Source organism: Electrona antarctica (genome assembly GCF_951216825.1).
Source record: "Electrona antarctica genome assembly, chromosome: 4".
NCBI classification, from domain to species: domain Eukaryota; kingdom Metazoa; phylum Chordata; class Actinopteri; order Myctophiformes; family Myctophidae; genus Electrona; species Electrona antarctica.
Window position 1 is genome coordinate 20,783,766 of NC_136809.1, and position 18,041 is coordinate 20,801,806.

The 18,041-nt window shown below is 43.3% G+C and overlaps 2 protein-coding genes across 3 annotated transcripts in view; both read right to left on the bottom strand.

Moving 5' to 3' along the window:
• Positions 1-18,041, bottom strand: part of LOC306921222 (ATP-dependent RNA helicase SUPV3L1, mitochondrial-like) — a gene marked incomplete at both ends in the record, with an annotated part of 427,184 nt that overhangs the window by 103,140 nt on the left and 306,003 nt on the right. The window lies entirely within an intron of this gene.
• The window catches only part of LOC306921429 (homeobox protein unc-4 homolog), a 25,655-nt gene continuing 7,614 nt past the window's right edge, over positions 1-18,041 (bottom strand). For both annotated transcript variants that reach the window (XM_079498554.1, XM_079498553.1), the window contains 3 exons: positions 5,054-5,341; positions 4,087-4,262; positions 1-1,586 (listed from right to left, as the gene is read on the bottom strand). In XM_079498554.1, coding sequence (XP_079354680.1) covers positions 309-1,586; positions 4,087-4,262; positions 5,054-5,330 — 1,731 coding nt within the window. In that variant the 5' untranslated portion in view covers positions 5,331-5,341 and the 3' untranslated portion in view covers positions 1-308. The remainder of the gene's footprint in view (positions 1,587-4,086; positions 4,263-5,053; positions 5,342-18,041) is intronic.

Sequence of the window (18,041 nt, forward strand, 5' to 3'; positions counted from 1 at the left end):
TTAGCCTTTTTCTCTTTTTTGTTACAAGTTGATCAGCATTAAAAAAAGAGAGAGTAAGAACCTGCTTCTATAAGGACTAGGCCTACAGACCAATATCCACATTTTTAATTCCTTTTTTTGTGTGTGGGGCCATCTGAATGGATCAGATAGTGATTAAAAAATAGTTGACAAATCTCTCCTGATTCCTGATATGTTTTAGAATGTCTCGGCAGAGCTTTGGGAATGTTTGAATGTATGTATATAGTCTTCGAGCGGCGCACATATCTCCTGGACCTCCTTTTTTGTTTACATTTTGCTCCTTTCACGTGTTAGTCCATATCCACGTCCTCTCCATCTGTTGCGCGCGTCTCTCGACAGTCTGTGTTTGTCTCCAGACACCCGGAGGAGTCTGGAGATGATGTGAGCTCCTTTCTTGCGACGCCCTTCTCCTTCGCACTGAGCTCGGCAGTTTGGCAGCCTTTCTCAGAGACCATTTCTATTTGTAGATTAGAATCCCTTTCTTCACTGTTACAGCCGTTGGTAGCAGACTGGGTTGTGCCGACTCTCAGAGTCATCTGATCCACACTGTTTATTTTATTGTTGTTGTTGTTATTGTCGCTGTCATTGTTATTGTTGTTGTTGTGCGGTGAGGAGACAGGGAATCCCCCATTACTGCAACTATCACCCTCCTCTCTTTCAGTCCTTTCCACCTTATTGCTCATGTGATTGTTTTCACAACGCTTATTAATCTCCGCGTCGCCTGAGTTCGAGTCAGGCCTACTACTGGCAAAGCTCGAGAGGCCAGAGGAAGCCGCGTTAGTGTCACTCGACACGCACCTCTGTCCCAGACCCAGCCCAGCATTCACGCTGTTGTCCTGGCACGGCAAGGCCTTCAGGGCGGTTTGGGGTACGAGGAAGCCCAGGGGCTGATGGGTAATGGGGTAAAGGAGGAAGTGTCCTTTCCCCACCAGTGTCCTCTGATTGGGCAGGGAGGGGTAGTCCAGCAGCGACTTCCGTCTGGGAGTGGAGTCGGAGAGGAGGCTCTCCACGCTGAAAGGATTGCGTTTCTGCAAGGCTGACGTCCGCGGGCCGCCGAGCCCTGAGCCGTGATGATGCGTGCCGCCGCCCGGAGAGACCTGCTCCGCGTCTCCCCTCTCCACGGCTCTTTGGTTTGGGTGATTTTGGAGTTGGAGCCCAAAGTCGGTCTGAGTTCGGTCGCAGCTCGATTCGGTTTGATGTCCTCCTCCGCCCGTGCCTCCTCCTCCGCCCTCCAACGCTCCCAGCTCCATGTGAATGTTATTCCCGTTAGAGTTGGAGGAGTGCTGCGGCTCGCTGTCGGTGTACTGGGACACGCCGCTGTCGCTGTCCGAGCCGCCCGGCGTGTGGAAGTTGTCGCCGTGCAGCAGCTTGTTCTGGGACTTCATCAGCTTCCTCTCCTGCTTCCGTTTCTTCTTCTCCGCCCGCTCACGGTCCCGCCGCGCTATCTCCTCGGGGTCCATGGGCTCGCCGCTGCACGTGGTCGGGTGGGAGTTGTGGGCAGGCCGGCCCGGGCCTTTCTTTGTGTTCTCCTTTTTTCTCCATTTAGCACGTCGGTTTTGGAACCAGACCTGCAACACACACACACACGCACACACACACACACACACACGCACACACACACACACACACACACACACACACACACACACACACACACACACACACACAGATACAAGTTTAATAAATCAAACCCGTGTGAAGTGAGGGGCGCTCTGATCATCATACATCATCATGCATCACATTCTGTGCTCATCCAATCAAATCATCACAAATGTCACGCCGGCCAATCACAATTAGCGTCTTCACTTTTATGTCCTCACTTTTAGCTTCAGTGATTGTGTTTACACAGACACCAAAAGATGGGCATAGGAGGGGCTAGCGCTCCTCAAAAATGGCATTCAGGTGAATCTGGTTTGAGACTGCAGTATTTAACAATATTCTAGCACACTGTCTCTGTTATATTGAAATAATGAGAAACACGTGCTCTTGCTGCTGGGTGCAGCACCATGATCATTTATGCTGTACAAATCAAGCCCCCTTCTCATAATGTATATATTAACTTGATGTTACCTTATGAGTAGAGTAGGCTAAACAGATCTCCAAAACTGACAAATAGGTTATGGCTACTAGTGTTTTCAGACTACAGCACACAGCAGCATGCCAAACACTAACCATGACAATACAGCTGACAGTACAATTTCAAAGTGACATGGCCATATTGCATCCACACACAACCACAGGAGCCCCCCCCCCCCCCCCCCCCCCCACACACACACACACAAAAGGAAAGGGGAAAAAAATCAGTTCTCATTTCTCTTTCTCTCTGCCGCTGTCTAATTGCATCTTTAAACACCTCGAAAGCAAACACCGGGCTAATACTTCACAACTATGGCCAAACAGATGCACAGATGCGCTGGTTTTAATTGCCAATTTAGTTTGTGTAATAGGTAATTCTCCCAATTACGTTTAATTCTACCGTGGCTAAATCGGGCATATCAGCTCTCAATTTATTCTTTCTCATCCAGCCTCCTGTTCACACAGACTAAACACTTGCACGGCAATTTTCAGCTCTCCTCCTCCTCATGCACCGAGCCAAGCGAGAGAGGTTCCCCCGCCTGAGTGGCCTAGTCACCCGTTCTCTAGGCGCGCACCAGGCCGCATGTTCCGCACTGATAACAGCGCGACTTTAGCATGCAGAAGGATGCGGCGAACCTCGCATTAATAACGATGGGACACCCGCATCATGCGTGGATTGCGTGCGACAATGGTGCTTCTTATGAATTGTTAATGTTGTGTATATCTTTCCTTCTCAAAACCTGGCGATAAAGAAGCGCTAAGCAGCTTGAGGGAACAATAATCTGAGGTTTAGGAGCAAAATCCCCAAACAAGATATATAGGAACGGCAAGCTCTTTTCTCTTCCCCCTTCACTCATCCCAGCCAGGCATGTGACTTTTATGTACGATAGTTAAAACAAAACAAAAAACAAAAGTGCGTGTGGGTGTGAGAAACAATATAATATCAACACAATAGCACCATTTTGCATAATCAAGAAAAATGAATCTAAATCAGCCTTAAAGCTATAGATATAAAGCAAATTGACAAATAGAAAATGTTGCAAAATTATAGGCCTACAGTGATTATTATTAATAATAATAATAATAATAATAATAATAATAATAATAATAATAATTATTATTATTATTATTATTGCTGTAAGTAATAGTATAGGCCTAGCTATTGCAGTTCAATCAATTTAGACAAATCTATATATTTTTTATCTCCTATAAAAATCTGTCCTGTGACTAAAGCTTCCCTTTATAGTCAAAGTGATGATGAGGATTCATTATCGTTTGTAACACATTATTATTGCAGTAATGTAATTTTATATTGAATGTAACTTTGTTTTATTGTGTTTCTCAACTATAGAGTAACAACATTATAACATAATATTAATAATGATACTAATAATAATGACAACATTATAAATAATAATAATTATTATTATTAATAATAATAATAATAATTACAAAATATAACAAAATAATCCACATAAATTATAGACAGTGCCGAGTATTGTTATAGACAACAATACTAAGCACTGTATGCTAGTTTAATTTTCAAGCAGGCATATGCTAAATTCTCAACTAATTTAATTTGACATTAAACCAAAATTAGTGTTGTCGCACCATAAAATTGGAAGGAGGTAAAAAAAACGGATGCAGGTGGAAAGAAGTCTTTTGCCATTTCCCCGAGTTTGTTTAGCCTAAATAGCCCTGTTTTTATTAACCCATAAATCAATAGGTCGCCTTCATGCATAATTCAAAGAAGACCCTTTATTGACGCTTTGATAATTGACAATCTCTCTCTGTATGGTGCAGGCCTTCACGAACCATAGCAAAACAAACGCCCCTTTGTAGACAATTAAATTGAATATTCTGTACATTTGGTGGATTCAAATGTTAATAATAATATAGGCCTATACCTTATCTTATAGGCCAACCATAAAACTCGTGTATTTAACTCGTTATCGAAGTCCTTGTGATATTTTAGTCTTGTATTTTATTTACCTGAACCCTGGACTCCACGAGGTCCAGCCTGAGCGCCAGCGCCTCTCTCATGAACACGTCCGGATAGTGACTCTCGTTGAACGCTTTCTCCAGCTCCTCGAGCTGCCAGCCGGTGAAATTGGTTCGCGTGCGTCTTCGTTTACAACCAGGGCTGTCCTTATCCGGGTCTCCAGAATCTATACACAGCGAACAGGCCCCGGCAGGCAGTCAGAGGTTTGTTTGTAGTGTGTGTGTGTGTGTGTGTGTGTGTGTGTGTGTGTGTGTGTGTGTGTGTGTGTGTGTGTGTGTGTGTGTGTGTGTGTGTGTGTGCGTGCGTGCGTGCGTGCGTGTTGGGGGATGAGAAAGAGAGAGCTGTCAATGACATGTGTGCGGATGATTCATTGTCGAACATGGTCAGGGGCTCAGGGCCAGGAATAGAAAATAATTTAAGCTACTTATTATAGCTCACATTGATTAAGGCGCAATTAATGCCCCCAGTCAGTGTTTTTATAAATATATAATGTATCAATTTAGCCGCGGTCGAACACGTAAGGAGTCTATAGGCCTAGTCTATTTAGATGTGTACTCTGTTCTACCAGTGACACCCAATAATGAAACATCAAATTATAAATGTTCAATCTTTCTGCCCCAGAATGAAGGCACGAAAACGTCCGATTTAGCTTAGCTTTTAACGTTGGAGCAAGATGAGTTGCCCTAACTTAAAAATCACATCACTCCATGTAAACTTTTTGAATTCAACCAAAACAAAGTTGCATGTCTCTCTGAGTCTCTCCTAAAATACCAGAAAATGTAGCCTAATGATAGGCTGCACGTTGGGTCTAAACAGGGGGGCATATATGATGCACCCATATAATTATAACGTTGCATTTCCAATCCAAATAAGACCACTTAATGAGGAGTTCCGGATGCTAAACACAGGGTACCCATGAGTCAGTGAGTCTCACACACACACAGTAGGCAGGCCTACCTGAGAGTTTGTACTGTGGACTGTCTCCATTCAACCCGCAGCCGGACGAGAGCAGCGAGTTGGAGCTGATCACCGAGGCCGAGCAAGAGCCGTTTAGTAATCCGTCTATCGAGAAGGGCACGGCGCCCGCGGACTGCAACTGATGGCCGCCGGCGGCGAGCTCGTAGACGTGGTGATGGTGGTGGTGGTGGCCGAGGGAGTACGGGAAGCCGACCAGCCCGCCCAGGGAGCCTCCGAACTGGGCGTGATGAGGATGCTCGAGTACCCGACTGTCCATGCTCGCCCGAGCTGAGGATGCAGAAGGAAGGAGGGAGCGGTGTGGCTGAACATGCAGTCAAAAAGTAACGAAGAGGAGGAGGACGGGAGGAAGAGAAGCCGAACGAGGAGGAAAAGATGGAGGAGGAGGGGATGGGGGAGAGGAGACAGACCCCGGATAACCGTCTTGCAGCGGTCTGTCTGTTGAAGAGCAGTGAACATGCACGAGACTCCTCCGCGGCTTTTTACGTGCTCTATCCTCCTACTGGCTACTGCCCGAGAGATGTCAACCCCGCTCGTTCTCTCTCTGCTGCGAGGAGGCAGCTCATTAGGACTTCTGTGCCTGCTCGCGGGACCAATAAGAAGCGTTAATCGTCCGGTGACGTCAGAGGCGCGGTTATTGGAGAAAAGCGAGAGAGAGAGAGAGAGAGAGAGAGAGAGAGAGCGTGTCCCCCCTCCCCCAGATCGATTGCTAATTACACCTGGCGTCGCCCTTTAATTCAGCCCTGTCAAAACAACAGGACGAGGCTAAGTTGGGATGTGTAGAAATAGCCGAGTGATTGATATAGGCCTCTGTTAAATTCACGGGAACACGTAGGCCTATGTTTCACTTTCTTATGAGAAAACACACATTTCGTCTAACTTAAAAAACGACAGTCACAGCTTCCCCCGACTTCTTCCCCTCCCCTCCCCTCTCTCTCTCTCTCTCTCTCTCTCTATGTGTAGCAGTGTCTTCATCAACCCCCTTTCCTAAGCTGTCACATCGTATTTTTAACTACAAGTCTCCATCTCCCAGACACAAGCCCCCCCTCGCCCCAACGCCCCTTCTTATTCCTCATTCAAGCGACGTGCATGTATACTGGTTGTCTCGTCTGACATGCCAAATGTCCGCGCATCATTGTTATATCCCCATGCATCTCTATAGTGTCGAATTGCACGTGGACGACGTTGCAAAGTGCCATAGAGATATGATAGCATGTTAAAACAAAAAATAATACAAGCCCACGCTCACTTTGTTGCTTTTGCAAGGCACTTTGTAGGCTATAGCCTATATCTGCATTTAAATAGGCTCGTTTATAAACCTTATAGCTTAAGCCTTATAGGTCAGTCAGACCCCAAAGAGTTGGCATTATTGTGGGGTTGTTTGACCCTAAAAGTGAACTTGAAGCCTGGAACCAGAAAGTATAGGCCTAATGATGTACTCAGATAGTGGCCTGTTAGGTTTCCTCTCTGGATGTGAAACTTAAAAAACAAGAAAGTGCAAATAATTGTTTGGTCGGTGTCCCTATTCCAGAAATATCTCATCTTGCATATTAAGCTTTATATAGCCTATACCACAAAATAGACAGGAAAAAAGGCAAATATTTATGTTGCACATTTTCCTTTAGCCCAGGCTCAGAGTCCAAAATGATACAATTTAGGAATCTATTTGTGTGGGATTCCAGTTTTAAACACATGGAGCAAGTCTGTGGTCAGCTCAGGAAGTCATGATTATGTCCTGGTATTCCTCAAGGAAACTTTATCACACATATAATGCAGTGATGGAAGAAATAGGCTACTCCAATTGTATTAATATCTTTAAGTAAAAGTCGCAAAACAAAAGGCTATAGGCCTATACTCTCTTATACAAGTAAAAGTCTTGTATTCAACATTTTACTCAAGTATATAAAACTATTGGCATCAAAATATACGTAGGCCTACCAAACATTATACAGAACTGCCCAGTTCACAATAATAGTATTGGATTGTAATTAGAAAGATACTTTAATGTTGCTGTAAAGGTGGTTTGGATTACTTTTGTGATGCTGGTATACCTAATGTATCAGTTAATGCTCTGTAATAAACATCTAAGTAATACGGTAACTGAAGCTGTCAAATAATTAAATTGGAGTAATGAAGTACAATATTTTCCTCTGAGATGTTCTGAGTTGAAGTATAAAGTATCCAAAAATGTAAATACTCAAGTCAAATAAAAGTACCTCAAAATCAGATCTGTAGTAAATTACCAGTACTTACCAGTAGTTACTTTCCATCAATGCTGGACTGACAGTGGCAATGGACACATTCATTCATTCACTTCATGTTTTCAATAAACAAATCCGTTTACCCACTTGGAATTATGTAGTGTGACACGATCACGGTTCAAAATGCAGAAATGAGTCAATGTAACAGAGGGTGAACTGGGGTTAAGTGATTACCATTTCACAGTCGTTGATGTGAATATTTCAGGAAAGCCCCCCCCCCCCCCCCCCCCCCCATCTAAAAAACAAAAAAGGCATGAAATGGGGTCATGTCTGAGCTCTTTTGTTTTTGCAATGTATTAATTGGTTGAAAATCATATAAGAACCACATCAAAAAGGGCCCTTTCCAAACCTTTAATCCATGATGGATATGGATGTATAGGCCTAATCTCAGTTTTACAATCTCAGCACTGCTAAAAAATATAGAGCAAAGTGTTCCATTCTACAGAAGTACAAAATAAAAGAGAGACAGAGGCTGCAATGGAATGATAAAAAAGGCTCTCTCACAATGTGGTGGGATGGAGAAGATGTTAGCTTGGGAAAGGGTAGAGCCTCTAGCTTTATTTTATTGTCTAATTATAAATCTGAGCTGTCATGGTGTGGATTTTGACCAATTAATAATCAAAAAGCCGTAAAAATGTTAATAATAAAAAACAAAAAAATAAAACCAGTACAATGCATTGCAAATGAACCACTACTCTCGATACACTATTTAGATTTTGGCTATCTAATCATGTATTTAACAGAACAGAACAAATTCACCATTGAACTCCGGCGCTGTCGCTTCCTTGCCAGGCGGATGCATAGGATCTTTTATTTTGAAAACCCCCAAATTCACCACAAATAAACCGGAAGCAAAATCGCTCAAAGCTATAGGGGCGAACGTAACTATAAAAGTCATCAGAAGCATTAACGCTTTTTTTTGCCCCCTAGGTGCTAGCATAAGCATATAGCTAAGCTGTGTTATCAGGGAGGAGGGGGTTGTTGTGAGGATTCATCATTAGCGCACACCCTTTACCTCTCGCCAGAAATGCTTATGTCGGGAGCGATGCGAGACAAAGTCACAAATGACATCCGAAAATCAGATGCGTGACAGCTCACCATGGCTTTAGAGATAAATTGAGCCTGGATGTAAAGATCCCATAGCTGGTGGTGACGGAGGCGTTGCATAGCAACTGGAGCAATGCTAAAAGATAAATTGACAGTCAGCGCTTTCATATCTTCTGTTCAATCACCTCTATCTGAGCCTCAATTCCAAGAAAAACGCGTCCCAACGCTGTAGCGCGCTCGGTGGTGTCTCTCGTAGCTCTAGTTTGCTTGAAACGGCGCACCTCTGTCACGGTCTAAAACTGTCCTATACTACTAGTAGGAGGGGGGCGTGACCATTTACTCAAATGCGAAAGAAGATTCCATGCTCGCAGAAGCGAGCATTGCCTAGTGTCGGGGAAGCTACTATACGGTAGATATAAGAGAGGCTATATTCTGAATCAATAAAAAAACCCAAAACCATCAAACTGTCAAAGACGTCTTTGGCAGGAATCGACATTGGGGGAAAAATATGTCCCTGTAGACCAGTCATAAATATTCACAGACATCCTCACTGGGAGACAATCAAGAGGGTTTTATTTGTCACTACAGGTAAGAAGTGAAATAATAATACAAAAAGACAAACTAAGATAAGAATAAATAAGCCATTAGTCCCCACGTGTGTGTGTGTGTGTGTGTGTGTGTGTGTGTGTGTGTGTGTGTGTGACTGTGTGTGTGTGTGTGTGTGTGTGTGTGTGCGCGCGTGCGCGCGTGCGTGCGTGCGTGCGTGCGTGCGTATATATGCTATAACAGTAAACGTATATATGCTATAACAGTAAACAGTATATTTATACTAAAATCAGCAAGTATTCACAATAGTCACATTAACATGTAAAATGTGACTATTGAAATGCAATAACAACAGTTTCCCTGTATTCTTTATACTACAGCAGCAGCGGTAACAGTTAACAGTACTATGCTACTGTAGGTATACCTGCATGGCTTGCAGAATGATTACACGTCAAACGTCATGGAGGCCCCCATGTATTGATTACTTGCTTTTCCATGGTTGCCACAGAAGCAAAGCATTCACATTTAAAATGTCTGTTCTATACTGATAACTCAATCAAACTTGACCAAATTGTGTGTGGTTTATCAGCTTTTGACATATACCTGCATGTAGACTGCATGCACAACTGTGCCTCTTAGATCCCATTTCAATGATTGAATATATTTAGAAGATTCCTCTTCATACCACTAGAGGGTGTCTTGCGTACCTACATACCATATAGTTGGAGAACCAGTGCACTAGACTAGATCATGTAGTTATTTTATTTTAGTTAAGGTTAGGGTTGATTAGAGTTGGGCATGCTTACTTTGGGTTGTTAGGCTAAGGGTTTGGGTTAGGCTGTATAGTTTCATGTCAGAGTTAGAGTTGGGGTTAATGCCGGCCAGGTTGAGTCCATGGTTTGCATTCACAAAAGATCAAGAAGTGTCAGAAATTATAACTCAAGTCTCAAGTTTATTATTAAAAAGGTCTGTATAATTCTGATTGGGCAGGATTACAGCCCTGTAAACCAGATAATCTCAGTTGCTCCAAGCAAAATGTCTGACTGCAGTAATTTCACTTGGGGCATTGGCACTTGTGTCCCTCTGTACCATATGCTGCCTCTATGGGGGGGTGGGGGGGTCTATACTACAGTCATTTAGTTGTTGTTCAAGTGCATTTAACACTACCCTTTCCCCCTTCCACTTCTTACTGAACAGATGCTATTGTGGTCTGTCTTGGCACAACAATGGGAGGCTAAGCAGCAAATTGTGTTTTGTTTTTACAATTCTGTTGGCTGACTGCATCCTTGCTTGCATCATTAACAGGAGACCCAAAAGTGAGGAATAGGCCCCAAAGCGCTGCGTAACATTGGGCATTCTGAGCTTCCTGTCAGAGAGCAGATGTGTCTCATATGCTCTGTTCACCTTGTGTATTATAATTTGGCTTGCTAAATTATAATAGACCATTTATTTATGTCAGTAGTAGTGCATGAGCAATAGTGACAGATACAAAAAAACATAAAGAGGTCAAAATGTTATCATATTCATATAAGACGCAGAGTGCATATCTCTGCCAGACCAGGTGGCCTAGCTATAGGGCTGTGTTCGTCATCAGTTGTATACTAACGACAAAACAGCAGTAATACAACGGCTGTGAGGTCTTTATCACATATACTGCTGTTTTGTCGCTAATAAATATTTTTGGAGCATTCAAAAGTGAATTGCTTTGTTCTACATTTTCTGTTTTTTGAGGGGCGCTAGCCACTCCTATATTCAGCTATAGTGTCGATTTTTGTCCTAACACAAACATTAAATGCCATTGACAATGAATGGAGAATTTACGTCATATGTGTCTGAGCAAATCGGTATTTTTGTTACATTTTTATTGACAATGAATGGAGAATTTACGTCATATATGTCTGAGCAAATCGTCATGTTACGTCGATGATGTACGATGATAAGAGCGCCCCCTCACTTCACACGGGTGTGATTTTTGACAGTTTGGCTCAGCACCAATAACCGAGGATGTGCGTTATATTTTTCTCCGAAGATCATGGGTTCATGATAAGATCATCACTCCTCAGGACCGAGGATGGTGTGGGGGTAAATAGCGTTTCTACAACATACAGTTCAACTTTTCACATTTGTGGTGCCAAGTGAAAACACCTTTGGAGGTGTGCTTTATAGACGCTACTCAACATATATGTTGAGTTACAATATATGTATCTTTGTAACCCATTTTTTCACCCAGTGTCAAGGCCTAAACTAATCCTGGGTGCTACTCTCCCTCTGCCAACCTGGGGAGAGCCCCGAACATGCTTCCTTCAATGCATGAGGAGTGAGCAGGCCGCTTCTTATCATCTGACAGGGGAGAGTTTCCCCGGTAGTAGCGCGCGTGGAAAGAACACGTTATAGAGCGCCGCAGTCCCGCCCCCTTTCATGACGACGCCAGGCCCAGGAAATGATTCCCAATGCATTTTTCCCATAGACATTTCAAAAAGTATTTATTTAAAGACGGTTACGCCAACTCGAGTTGTGACAAATCATGACAACAAACACAATATTTTGGACCAAACAAATAATTACAAAGAAGAAAAACAACAAAAATAAGTGTTGTAACCTGCCGTTTTTTTCTTCTTTCTAATTATTTGTTCGGCCCAAAAAAATGTGTTTGTTGTCATGATTTGTCACAACTCCAGTTGGCTTTGTACAAGGCTTAAAAGATCTTTAAATAAATACTTTTTTAAAAGTCTATGAGGAAAATTAACAGGGAATCATTTCCTGGGCCCTGGTAGGGGCGGGACTGCATGTTTTTTTGTGAGGGTACCTATACCGTCCTAGGGGACAAGGGATGCAAACTCCACATAAGGTGCGGTTCCATTAAGCCTTTGCGAAAAAAGGAAGCGTATGTTCATTAAGTCGAAAAAAGAAAAGCGAATTGTCGGTGTTTCCATTAAACTGATAAAATGCGCATATGCAATAAGTTCATGAAATGTGCAGTAGGTTGCACTGTTTTGCCAGTAAAGTGAGGCTCATGTAAAGTAGTCCTAATCGATGTTCACACCATTGATTTGATGCGCTGTATGTATGCTGTATGCTGTATGTATCTCAGTTTAACGGACGGGACCCCATATACTGCGCTGTAATCTGATCCCTGGTCAGCGGCTGACCGACCGTCTGCTGCTTTCACAGTATTGACGACACCTACAGTCAAAGAACGTACAAAGAAAAATTTGTTGTGGAGCATACTGGTCGTTTATACTGTAAATTGATTGATTGCAGCTGCAAACAGTTGTGAATAACTTGTTTCATCGGCTATATAGCCTATAGCCTACACGTTTAGGTTGCTTATCTTATGCAATGAATATAAATATTAAATAAATAAGAATAGATGAAGCATATGCATGGATCGAAATCGAATAGCCTGCAGGGAGTAGGGACCCAGGCAGCTAGGTTATATAAAAGTTTAGTCTACTACACTACTCGTAGTCCACGTGTGTGTGTGTGTGTGTGTGTGTGTGTGTGTGTGTGTGTGTGTGTGTGTGTGTGTGTGTGTGTGTGTGTGTGTGTGTGTCTTGCATCCATACAGTAGCGATCCAGATATCAAAATGATCGGAGCGCCCCGATCAACTCGGGAGGATTCAGACTTCATATGGGATCTTTGAACACGCTACACAATTATTAATCGGACGGGTCGGGTAGTAGTAAATTGGGACCTTATATGTATCCACAACATCACTCCGACACTCCCTCTCCCTCTCTGTCCACCATCCCATGCACCGTTCACTCCACTGCCTCCCCATCGTTGTTGTCTCCACCAGGCCGAAGGCATGGGGAGAGAGTATGTTTTGCACTCCGTCCGTGTGTGTGTGTGTCCGTCCGTCCGTGTGTGTGTGTGTCTGTCCGTCCGTCCGTCCTTCCTTCCGTCCGTCTGTGTACAGCTAATCTCCGGCACCGTTAACCCGGTCGATGCCAAACTTTGCACACACACTCCCTGGATGCCAACGATGAACCTCTGCCCCGCATTTTCCAGAAGGGCCTGTTATAGCGCCACCATGAGGCAGCTTTTCACATTTTTACCTAAAACTGCACCGATCTGCGTGAAACGTTGCATGCACACTCCCTAGAGGCCAAAGACAAACCTCTGACCTGCATTTTCCGCATCTGCCTTTTATAGCGCCACCAGGAGGCCGACTTTTGTAAAACACATTTTTTGATATTACTCCTCCAGATTCTGTCCAAAAATCTCACAAATCGTTACACAGTATCTCTATGGTCATGTATCTATATATCCCACCCTTTTCACATTGGCCTGTTATAGCGCCACCAACAGGTTGATTTTTGAAAAACACATTTTTGGAACAAAATGCCTCAAGTCATCCAATTGCCATCAAAGGCAAACATGTTTATATTACTCCTAAACATTTTGCCAAACATCTCACACAGTCCTATCCTCCTGGTGGAGACCTGTGCCCAGAAGGGCACTTTTTCTAGTTTTATTTTATTTTCCAACTGTTCAAAAGCGATATAATGCGAGTTCAATGCTTTCTAATTAAAAACCTTTTCCGCAAGTGTTTCCATACACTATTTGCGCATTTCCCTTTTTTCGAAAAAGCCTAAATCCGCAACCTCCAAGCGAAAAAGTGTTTTTGCGAAAAATGGAGACTTATTCGCATGTTGATGTGTTTCCATCCAGGAGATTTTGCGCAAGAGCCTTAATGCGCAAAGAAACGGCTTTATGGAAACGCAGAAAGGCCCTTTCGCCAACCCCACCTTGGGTATAGACGCTGATGACACGGAGGAGAGAACACAGTTTATTTTTGTAATAGCCCTCCCATTAACTAAAAGAAAAAGCAGCTGGCATTTCCTGATCCGGGGTAATTTCAGTTTGACTGTCTTAGACCAACATAAATGTGTGTCACTCACTACAGTCACAGCTGTTGTGATAAAATAGTGTTAAACTGTTGCAGAATCTTGTGAATTGTGAATTTATATCTCTTTATCCCGTCTGGGTTATTGTCCCTTCGACCTAATGAACAACAACACATTATAGCGGAGAGGTTAATCTTTGGTATTCAAATTATTGTCTCCACCAGGCCGAAGGCATGGGGAGAGAGTATGTTTTGCACTCCGTCCGTCCGTCCGTCCGTGTGTCCGTCCGTGTGTCTGTCCGTCCGTCCGTCCGTCCGTCCGTCCGTCCGTCCGTCCGTCCGTCCGTCCGTCTGTGAACAGCTAATCTCCGGCACCGTTAACCCGGTCGATGTCAAATTTTGCACACACTCCCTTGATGCCATTGATGAACCTCTGCCCCAGAATTTCCAGAACGGCCTGTTATAGCGCCACCAGGAGGCCGCTTTGTGCAAAACAAGTTTTTGGACAGTGCACCTACAGATTTTGTCCAAACATCACGCAAATTGGTACACAGTCTCTCTCTAGAGCCATTCAACGAAACGGGTCTTTCAGATTTCTCAGACTCCATCCTGATTGGCCAAGATTGGCTTCCAAAGTTCGCAGGAGTGCTCAGTTTCAAACAAAATGCTGCAAATCATGAACACATCGTGTGATTTCCGTGAAATTGTGCATGCACATTCCCACTAGGCCGAGGAAGAAATGCCACGTGAACATTTTCAACTCGGCCTCATGGCGCTATAACTCGCCGAAAAGTGTTTTTACCTCTAATTGCACGGATCTGTCGATAACTTTGTATGCCAACTCCCTAGAGGCCACGGAAAAACCTTTGCCTGGAATTTTTCACATCTGCTCTTTATAGCGCCACCAGGAGGCCGACATATGTAAAACACATTTTCTAATATTACTCATTCAGATTTTATCCAAATTTCACGCAAATCGGTACACATGCTCTCCATAGTCATGTGATCAAGACGCGTTTGTTAGATTTCTCATAATCCACCTTCATTGCCTACGATTGGCTTCTAAACCTTTCAGGAGTAGCCCGCTTTGTACCCGTTTTGTACAAATTACCACAACTACTCAACGCAGCGTCCGATTGCGGTGAAACTGTGCATGTATATTCCCACTAGGCTGAGGAAGAAATGCCACTTGACAATTTTCAAATCAGCCTCATGGTGGCGCTACAACAGGCCAAGCCGCGTCTCTCTCACACACACACACACACACACACACACACACACACACACACACACACACACACACACACACACACACACACACACACACACACACAAATATGATTATATTACTCCTAAACATTTTGCCAAACATCACACACTCCTATCCTCCTGGTGGAGACCTGTGACCAGAAGGGCACTTTTTCTAGTTACCTCTTGTTTATAGAGGTAATCTTTTCCGTAATATCCAAGCAAAAAAATAATGGAAACCAGTAGGCCGGTAGTACCACGTTCTACCGTTTTCAATTATTATTTTATGGATTTGGTGAAGACTGTAGTAGAGAGGAAAAGGGAATGGACCAAGTGGACCCCAGTCAATAAATTGTAATATGAATTTAAGTGGTTAAGAATACCTGAATCTGTGTGAAGCCTGACATCTTTAGGTGCAAAGCGGGGTACTGCACTGGCCATCTGCTATTGGCTGGTTTTTGTCACACAAGTTTATCAGATTAAATAAATAAACCACCACGTGACCTCATTCATGACCATTATTGTCATGCATGTACATCATAGGCCTGTACATAATTTGTGCTGTTCTGATCAAGGTGAAGATATACACAACAATACGTAAATCTCTTTACATATGCCTACAGGTGTAAGGTCTTCAAAGAGTGTCTGTCTGTAACAGTTAATATAGATATATTCTATGCCAGTACATTTTCAGTATTTTCAGTCAGAGTGGAGTATACAGCCAAGGTAATTTATTTTTTTGCTTAGAAAAGTGTCAGTTTTTTGCAGGCCCCTGGTTTCAATATGAGCTACACAAACAAGCCTTTGTTGGAAAAATAAAAGGCACAACAATGTTTTCAAAAGATTTCTTCCATCATGGTTGGAGACAACCTAATACAATATAGTATTTGCAGTAGGCTACAGTTTGAACAACAACAGATTGATTTTTGTCTATGTCTATGAAAACTAAGATTATGACATGGATGGACCAGAAGCATCTGGGTGTCCAGGTGGACATGTTTGAGAAGGAAGGAAGGGAGGTAGAGAGAGCGGTGAGGGGGGAGATTATACATATAAATTGTAAACGGTGTCGGAGGGGCCAAATCTCGCCTGAGGCGATGACTGCTTCATTTTGTGTTAAATTTCTTGACAGAAAGCCACCCGCGTGCTGGTGAATACTGAATGGTAATCAGAGCTGGTTGAATAAGTGCACCCCCCCCCCCCCTCACACACACACACACACACCCCCACCCTCTCTACTCTCTCCACCATTACTGTGAATTAATTCGACTTTATTTATCCAATTTCTGGAGCTGACAGAATGTTAATTTGAGTTGAGATTTCTCTCTGCTGTTCGGCGTGTGACCCCGTAGCACTGGGATTGGCGTGTTGTAATAACCTGAATCTTTCACCAGAAGCTCCGATAATTGTTACCTTATTAGCATGTAAATTGTTTAATTAATATTATTATGAAGAACTATATAATCCCCCCATTACTTGACCTCAAGTCCACACGCGAGCAGGCGTTCTGCATTTCAATGTCTAGTTTTTAAATCGACCCTTTTATGTTGCTTGCTTGCTGGGCTGTTTTAAAGCCCCTGTCCCCAATCTTACTGCAACTTTGAACGGCTCAAGAGGCGCTTTTGATGTTACCCCATTTCCTTTTCTTCCTCTCTCTCTCTCTCTCTCTCTCTCTCTCTCTCACTCACTTGCTCTACTCCTACCGTATTTTACTTCTTAGCCACCCCCCACTCTCTAATGTCTATTTATTTGCCTTCCACAATTTTTGAACATCAAATCCAATGGGTTCTTCTCATTTGCTTATAAAAGCGGTTTTTTTAAAAAGCCCCCCTCCTCCACTTTCCCTGCCACTGCACGAGCCAAACACACGCAGTGCTCGATGAAAAGCAGCTCTTGACATGTGGTCCTGAGAGACGCAGCATTTAAATTCGTTTTTCTTCCTTCCTCCTCCCTTTTTGCCGGGCACGAGTGACATTGTCAGATGCTAGCTTTAATTAACTTGATAATAAGATGTACGCGACTTGCATACAGGCCATGGTGCGGCTTGCCTTACCCCCGTGCCCCCACTACACCAACACACATGCACACACGTGCACACACGTGCACGCGCACGCACGCACGCACGCACACGCGCACACACACACACACACACACACACACACACACACACACACACACACACACACACACACACACACACACACACACACACACACACACACACAAAGCTAAAAGATATTCAAATTGTAATCAATAAATAAAATGTCCACAACTGAGGTCCTGTTTTCACCTGACTGTCATGAAACAAAGAATGTTCTGTGCAGCAGAGCTGTGGTACAAGGGTGGAAATGAGGGCCAAATTTGAATAATGACTACATATTGACCTTAGAATATTGACATTACAGTGGAGTAAAAACTGTTCTTATTTGGGTCTGGTGTGGATCATGCATTTATGAGCATGAAACAAAGCTGGGTTCAAAACATCAATGAAATGGCTCGGGCTGGTACGTGTCATTGTGTCTTACAACCCATACATCAGTATTTTTACCATTAGTTACTTTACCAATAAGCTGATCTTATTATTGTATACAGTAAAACCAAAATGCGTTCAATACATCTAACACTTATCTTCCATAAGATAGGGAGAAATTCATAATCTCAAACATGACCTGCCTATATTCACTTGGACAACAGGGACGTTTATGACCCAAGTGATATTGTGTCTCTAATTCGTCACCGTAGGATCCCTCTCCCCTGTCAGTATCTCCTTCCATTAAGGACAATAGCCTATAGAACAGAGAGTGCGAGTCTCTCATGAACTCAATGGATCTTCAGTCAATATGCTTGCCAGGGCTTTCAGCCTACTGAACAATGACTGTCCGGTTAGCAATGGGTCAACCGACAGGAGGTGTTTCAACCTCTCCCAATAAAGTCTTTTGAACAGTTAGCTGTCACTAATTTAATTAAATGTATTTGCCAACAGCAGTTTCTGTCTGCTAATATACTATAGTAGTATTG